This window comes from Poecilia reticulata, linkage group LG2 (assembly GCF_000633615.1).
Source record: "Poecilia reticulata strain Guanapo linkage group LG2, Guppy_female_1.0+MT, whole genome shotgun sequence".
Lineage (NCBI taxonomy): Eukaryota > Metazoa > Chordata > Actinopteri > Cyprinodontiformes > Poeciliidae > Poecilia > Poecilia reticulata.
In genome coordinates this window covers 32,336,836-32,345,137 of record NC_024332.1, presented here as the reverse complement: position 1 = coordinate 32,345,137, position 8,302 = coordinate 32,336,836, and the positions used below count along the sequence as shown (strand labels likewise).

The 8,302-nt window shown below is 37.2% G+C and overlaps 1 protein-coding gene across 1 annotated transcript; it reads right to left on the bottom strand.

Annotated features, from left to right (window-relative positions):
* Nucleotides 1-550: 550 nt before the first annotated feature.
* Nucleotides 551-7,806, bottom strand: cd302 (CD302 molecule). Its single transcript, XM_008404010.2, has 6 exons — nt 7,600-7,806; nt 4,067-4,192; nt 3,848-3,961; nt 3,358-3,540; nt 2,353-2,373; nt 551-2,247 (listed from the first exon to the last, which is right to left on the bottom strand). Exons 1-6 carry the CDS (start codon nt 7,697-7,699, stop codon nt 2,045-2,047), a joined length of 747 nt encoding a protein of 248 aa, XP_008402232.1. The 5' UTR covers nt 7,700-7,806; the 3' UTR covers nt 551-2,044.
* Between the last annotated feature and the right edge of the window lie 496 nt (nt 7,807-8,302).

Here is an 8,302-nt window from a genome sequence, read left to right as displayed (position 1 = left end):
TGTTCTGCTTGAAAATATCTTGTAAGGCACTATGTATCTCTTTCCAGTGATCTTCTATAATTGGGCAGTCCCAGGAAACATAATGGTTTGCGTTTTGATTTCTACATTTTCTCCAACATGTAGGATGGTTTCCATCATAGTGGCATTTCTGAGCAGGTGTGATAAAATAAAACTTACCAGATTTCTCCATCCAAATTCTTGCCATTGTAGAGATGTATTATATGTCCATTGGTATCTCCACATTATTGCACATTCCTCCTCTGTTATTGTTAAATTGCCCTCTCTCTCCCATCTTGCTTTGATATGTAGGGCTTAATTGTTTTTGAGATCTAAATCTTAGTTTTTTAAGATGAATGACAATTTTGCTGATTGATAAATGTGTGTGTTGGAGCAGGGATGCATCTTAAAGTTGCATGATTGAATCTCTAGAGGAAAAGTCTGGGAGCCTGCTTTAGAGACTGTGCAAAGTAGAATTCAATCTTATGAAATGTAAACAAAGAAAAAATCTTGAATAATGAATGACTAACAGAATTTGAAATCCAGACATTTATACAGACAAATAGTGATTGTCTTTATTCATTCACAGGTCATATATTTACAATTTCCAATGATAAGATTGCATTTCACATGTCAGAAAAAACATGACTCGCTTCCAAAAGAAAAAAAAACAAAACACACACACACACAAAAAAAGCATGCCATAACAACTAACAAAAAAATGGCACTCAAATAGATGTAAATAATTTCCATGAAAATCCGCAACAGATTTAAAGTCTGAAAGGTTCCCTCGCTTTATGAAGAAAATGAGAAATGCTTGTGACGCCCAAACACCAGCCATGATCAAAAAGCAAGCACTAATAAAAGGCTCTGATCCATCATTAGATCTCCTGATACTGTAAATAAAAAAAAACACAGAACATGCATGAATTAATTAGATTCATAAACACTGAAAATGTCAGATTTTTTTTTTTTTTAACTCAGAATGACTTAGCTTTTAAATCACACAAGTAAAAACAGGCAACTGATAGAAAAAAACAATATTTAAAGATCAAATGTATTTGTATATAATTAACACGATGCAGGGAAGCAGCTCTGGCGATTCTGGTACAGGACTATTAAAAACATTTGCTTTTTATTTGCAGCAACATTCACCTCTCGTATGCATGCATGAAAGAACCAGGCATCAGCTCATGGTTCAGCTGGGTTCCTGCTGTGATTTTGGTAGTTGTATCCGTCATTTAGAGTTTGTAACAAAGCCTGATAACAGTGGCTGAAAGAAAACTACACTGATTTATTTTAAGCTTAATATGTTCAAAACATGTTAGATTTTGAACTATTTAAACCAGCATATCTAAGTTTTCAAAATAGTTGGACAAGATTTGACTCGCTCTAAAGAAAAAAAAAAAAAAAACAGTATTCAAATGTGCAACAGGCAGCCTGGATGCTCTGACGCAGCAGAGCCAGTGACTGTGAGGGAGGACATAAAGGCAGTTTACCTACAGCAACTGCACCTTTATTTGATATTAGTATCAATATATCCGTTTAGGTGGCAAAAATGACCCTCATTGACTTCCTTTCATTTTGTGTTGTAGATATTTGGAATGTATTGATGTGCAAAGCCCTCTAAAAATAGATTAACAGGAAAAAACAGACATGAAGAGTTCAAAAATGTTGTTCGTTTTGTAGAAATGTTAATTCTGGGAAGACATAAAAGTAAGCTTATAACTAGCAAAGAAATTGTAATCCCAAAAAACCTAAGCATTTTGTTGTTTAGAAACAACTGATTCGAAGATCTGAGGTTAACATGAACCAATTTAAAGAATATAACTAAAATTAGTGCTGATCATAAAAAAAAAGCAGATAATTCTGTATGCCTGAGTGAGGAGGTTAGTAGGTTGGCACTAGTATTCTTCCAATGAGAACACATTGTTCTGGGTCCAAGTCAGTGACATGTTAATCCAAATTACTTAACCTGATTTTATAGTGGACATGTCGTTGCATAAAGCACACACCCAGTACTTCTGGATTAAAGGGAAAACGTTCTCTAAGGAACAGTGTCAGTTTCCTCAGCCTCCACCAGGCAAGACTGGTCCGAATCCAGGACTCGGAACGGGGGGTGGTACTCGAACGCTGTGATCATAGTTGAACCGAAGCTGTGCTTCTGGTGCAGAAACCAAATCACAGCAGAGACTCCCACGATGGCCACCACGCTGAGAATGACCAGAGCCGAGACGGTCGAACTGGGTTCTGAGCGGGAGAAGAAACAATGCAGGGAAGGTCTCGGCTTAGAAGGCAGAGATCACAGAGGAATACACAGAGAAACAACAACACAACGTTCAAAGGTTTACTCACTGGGTCTGGGCTTCTCCGCTTCTGAAACAGCACCAAAAAAAAAAACAAAAAAAAAGAAAGAAGGTGAGGTGAGACAATGAAACAATACTGAAACAATACATACTACAGCTTCAAAGCTCACATGCTGAGTGCATATAATTACAGTAGTTTGTAAAAGTATGTACACCCCTTGATCTTTTTCCTGTTGCAATCAGTTAAGCTTTATCTACTTCATTTGGACTTCAGGTGATAGACCATGACAAGGTAGCACAATTTTTTTCTAAAAAATAAAAATTGGAAAAAAAAAAACAAAACTTTCTTGCATAAAGAAATTGAAACAGTAAAGAAAGAAATTGCAATAAAATGTAACATGTTACCTTTGTGATATAGTGTTTGGTTGAGACCAAACTTGAACTTTTTGGCCTACATCGGCTTCCACATATTTGCTCATGTGACCACATGGTTTGTTGCCAACTGATTTTTTTTTACTAATTAAAGTAGACTGCAATTAGACTGTAGTGTGAACAGCTTACAACCCCAAAGCGAGCCGTATACACAGAGGAAGTTGGATAAGATGCAACATGACTTTTCTTACTGCACTTGCTTTGAAAAGAATTGGACACGTGTCTGATTTAGTGCCACAACATGGCACAAATCACAGTTTTTGGGGGGGAGGCAAAGATCAGAACTGTGCTCAGACTGCGATGAAAAAGTCAGATATGGGTTGCATTTACCTGCTGCATGAATGTGGCCTAAGTTTGCAAAAAAGAATTTAAAAATAGGTGACATTGCCATTGTAACACAACCATTAACATGTTTTCTTGATATAACAGAAAATGTGAAAATCTTTTTACAAAATCTTTCCCTTCACAATTATAAAAGGGTTTAAGTAGAAAAATCCACTTTGTGACAAAATGGGGAACAAATACTGTTCAGTAACTGTAAAAACATCTTCAGGACAAAGGCAGATTTATGCACAGATGTAAAAATATTTTTAACTTTTAGTTTCACAGAAAATCAACTCACTCTGAGGTGTTTCACAGACCACTCCGTTCTCCACGTCATCCTGACAGCTCACGTTTTCCCACCTTCCTGAGATGCTGTGCAGAGCCACACAGATATCCCCCTTTGGGAATTCGTCAGGAAAAGGGTTGTACTCCCAGTTGGTGAAGGTTACAGACCTGTTGTTTGACCACTTCATGGTATCATCTGAAAAGATACAACAGTCAGCACTTGTTGTTTCTGTCATTTCTGGGAGTTTTTTTATTTTTCTAAAAGTTTCATTTGGAAATGGGAGAAAATGCATTTCGGTAGGCCTGGTTGTAATGTGTCGCCTGCTGTGTGTCTCGGGAATATCTTAAAAGCAAAAACAAGGATTTCCTGTTTTTAAAAAAAAAAAAAATTTTAAACAAAGCAGTTCTGTTGGATCAAATATTGTCCAACACCAAAGACTCTAAACAAGTTTTGGCTTGGCTACTTTTGAATAACATAAAACGTCTTTTTACATGACCCATACCGTCTGTATCATACTTCATTCCCAGCCAAATGTTGACATTGCCATCTTTCCACACTCCGGGACTAAAACTCATGACAAAATCATTTTCTTCGGCACTGTGGATCGTCAAAAGGCCTAAAAAGGAAGAAAAAAAAAAGCACAATTTTAATCAGAGATTACTAGAATGTATCCCATTTTCTTGGTGATAAGCAGTGAAATAATTTATATTATCAGAATTACCAAATCCTGTGCAGTGAGAACGTGCTGCTTCAAATGTGTAGCTTTTAATTTTGTCTTCTTCTCCATGGACAAAATAGTAACATCTGTCTCCAAAGGGAACCCAAGTGCGTCCATCAGCTGGGCAGTCTGAAAAACAAAACAAAACAAAAAAAAACCCCTTATTGCTTTAGTTGATTAAATTTGAAATGGGTTTTCCACTTGAATACTAAGTCTTAAGAGTTCAGACAAACTGGGGAAGGAAGAACAAAGTCATTCTCATGATGAAACCTGGTAATAGCAGCATCAAGGACAGAAAAGCGTTTATGAGCAGATTCAGGGAGCTACAGTTAAGCCATAGATGTTTCACATCACTCACATTTCATCTGACTGGAAGTAATATGAACACTTTGGATTGACTTAAAGTTCTGTCTTGAAAGTACAAGAAGAGTTTGATTGCTGTAATGCCAATAAAGGTTTTTTGTTGACTATATAAAAACTATAAATTATTTTGTATTGCCGTATTTGTTCAAATGCGAGTACAAATAGATTAAAAAATAGCTCTTGTGTTGTGTAATTTAGGGTTAAGGATGGAATAACATATCTTAGTGGCTGCACAAAAAACAAAACAAAAAAAAAAAAACAAGAACCAAACACATTTGACACAGAAGTGAAGATTTTTCAGAGCAAAGACCAAAAACACACACAGCCAGAGCTACAAAGGAATGGTTAGATGAAGGTATAATTATTTTTAGAATGGCCTAGTCAAATTCAGAATCTACAACCAACTGCATATATGTGGCAACACTCACAGATTGATGCTCAAATACATTCTGTGCACTACTTTCTGCTTACCAATTATACAGCTGCCAAATATTTCAAATTGCAATAGTCACTGCAATATTAATGTTTAAATGCAATATTTAGTAGGCTATCATAAATCAAGTGCTATGCCCATCATATTTTTCCCTAAAAAAAGAGTCAGGTAGATGTAGGTTAATCAATCAGTGTAATCACTGCAACATTCAGCAACTATGTGTTCTTATATCATGTAGCTTAAGTCTATCACATAAAGTTTGAATAAATTACATCAAAGTTTGAAGCTCCAATGTGACAAAATGTGAAAACGTTCAAGGGGAATAACTACTTTTGAAAGACACAGTAGTTAACTCAGTGAGCTGCCAATGCACTTGATGAAATAGTTATCACCAGGGGCGAGCGCCTCTACAGAGGCGGAAATTTTGGTGGTTCACTGGTCTAAAGCATGTAGGTGGATGCTAACGCAATGCTCAAGAGGAAAGACATCTGCAGTAAACTCAAAAAAGCAACTGTGGCTGCCCATCAGTCTGCGAAAGGTTGTAGGTGGAAGTGTCAAACCTTCTAGACAGCTGCCAATCTTCTCATGGGTGGACATTACTGCAAGTTCACCATAAAGTCAGACTGGCAATGAACAGAAAACTGGAAAAATCCCAGAATTTGCTTCTCAGGCGCAACAGAGTTTAACTTGTTAATTATTAAAATATGTGACAGCAAAACTATGTTAAAAAACAACAACAACAAACTTTTTGCATAACTTTTCTAAAAGGTCACCATAAAATAAAATACTCTGTCATGTTCTGTTCGGCCATGTACAGAACATGGCAGTGCAGCTTAAGATTGCAAAGCTGGACCCTGAAACAGAAGTAAACAGACACGCACTTTAATTTATTTTGGACAACAGAAGGAGAAAGGTTTTCCACATCACACAGCTCCATTGTTACAAGAAGAAGCATGTAGGTGTGTTTAACTATGAACATGTCATACAAACTGTAAACCCTAGAAGTCCCTAGAAACCCTTGAGTGAATACCGTGATTTTCACTGGTTTAATAGCTGACTTTGTGCAAGTCATGTTGCATGACAAATAATAAACTGGCCATCAGAAATGGTTAGACATGTTTCTGTGTGACTGTGTGCACTGTGGACTTTGGGGACAAAGGGAGAGAAAAGAACTTTAGTTGTTCAGTTATTTATTTAGGGCGATTTTCACAAAGCAGAGACGAGAGAGCAGGAGAATTATCAAGATGAAGGTGATGTTTGCTGCCTTAAACAATACGATGGAGCCATCCACAGGATTCAGCACTGAAAGTTTGGATGCGTGCTAGTTATGCATGCAACTATATGAAACCAACACTGCTTTTTACCCAACAAATCTAAGCGAAGGGCCTTAAATAGGTAAAATAATCCACGTTTCTCTGGTCTGAAATATGTGCTAAAGTTTTATTGAAACACATGAAAGGACATATCAGGCAACAAGCAGCCATGTGCAAAATAAGTAAATAAATAAATGTCACAAGTGTTTGGAAATATATCTTCACATCACTCCAGCACTGGTAAAGCTTCAAACAGGCTGCAGACATTTAATGCTTGAATAACCTTGAAACTGCTGCACAAAAAATATACAAATACCAGGAATGCAGAAATGCAGGATATCAGGAGATCTCACAACTGTTTTGCAACTTTTCAGCCTTGGCCTGGTTCCTCTATGTAAAATTGTAAAAAGGAAGATGCAGAAGGAAGAGCACCCTATACAACACTAGTTTCCTTAAAAGTGCCCTGATTGTAGTGTTAGACTAAAAATTCATTTTTTGTGGAAGACATCTAGTATGGATGAGTCACATTCACGCCTTTTCCATTATTATTATCATTATATCTTTATTTATCCAAGAAGTCGTTTTGAGATCAGAATCTCTAAAAGTGTAGACCTGGTCAAGGCAACAGCCACAAAAATCAGAAGTAAACAAAATCCAAAAGATGCAACATTCCTTCATCACTGCATTTTTTAAAAATGATACTATTTTGCCAAAACATATAAAAAGCCCTTAGATACTGAAAAGAAAATTGGAGGTTCCTTAGAAGCCCATGAACATTTGCAATATGAACTCTACAAATCAGGCTTGTAGCAGTTCATAGCTTACATAACCTTTTAAGTTAAACTCCACACCTGCTTCTGTCAATTACTCAATATTAACCAGAATAAATACAAAATTCACAATAGTTATAGGTTGCATCTTTCTTTTTCACTTATTTGAATTAAAGAGATAGAAAAACAACCTAACATTTTTCCACTAGCATATTTATAGGAAGCTGCCAACTTGAGTCGTCAGTTTCAGTTTGTGACTATTGTTCCCCTTTCCAGTCCTTGTGCCATAACTATAAAAACGGTTATCGTATCACAGTTTTGACTTCGTCTTTGAAGATGTACTTTTAAACAAATGGTTCAGATTAGTTTAGTGTAGCTCCAACGCGTTTCGCAACACGACATAGACAACAATTCTGCGTCCTGAATACGTGCGAGGTCACGTTTAGGGAAAAACAACAATGTCAACATTCAGGAAAGTTGGAGAGCGAACAGTATATTTACATGCCACGTACTAAAGCGTCCTATCGACTGAAACCCCCACAGAACGCAACAAAGTTTAACACGCATTAAAAAAAACAGGCCTAGTCGGTTTGAATATTCGGAAGGAAGCAGCGTCTTTCAGCAACAGTGGCGTTTACTGCAATTTTACCCTCTCACCTCCAGCTGAAACCGTCCTCAAGTGAACACACAGAGCGAAAGCCAAGCAGCTGAGAAACAGCGACTGGGGACGACGGTCACTTTTCTTCCGTGGCTCCATGACAGCTCCACAAACCCTGCACCAGCAGCACCTCCCGAGTTTTCCCCGACTGTTGCTCTCGCGTCGTCAACAACGTGAGCTGAAATCCCACCCACGACCCACCTCCACACGGCACGGGCGGTCCGCGAACACGGCCTTAGCGCCTCACAATACACCACACGCGTTTCTACGGCGCATATCCAAAAATGTTTAATCTGTGCTGATGTGCACTATTTAGCGTCGAACGTGTAAACAGAACTAGAAGAAGGATTTTCTGATTTCTAACATTTAGGCTAAGTAATTAAGTAAACTATATGTGCAAATTTGTGAAAAAAGTAATTTATTGTTATAAAAAAATATATATAAATAAACCAACAATGTTCCAGAATAAGATTTTTGCAGATACACAGCGATGTTGCACAGTTCAATCTGTAGATGGCGCTGCAGGCACAGCGATCAACATACGTTAACCACTTTAAAGTGTATTTTCTAAATTCAGGCTGAAAATGATTTGCATTAGGGAGTTATTGTTTAATAGGCTGCATCTCGAAAGTTGTTTACAATCTACCACAGCATAATTAGGCTAGAATAAAAGCTAAAATAAACACAAAGGCCTTGTTCGGA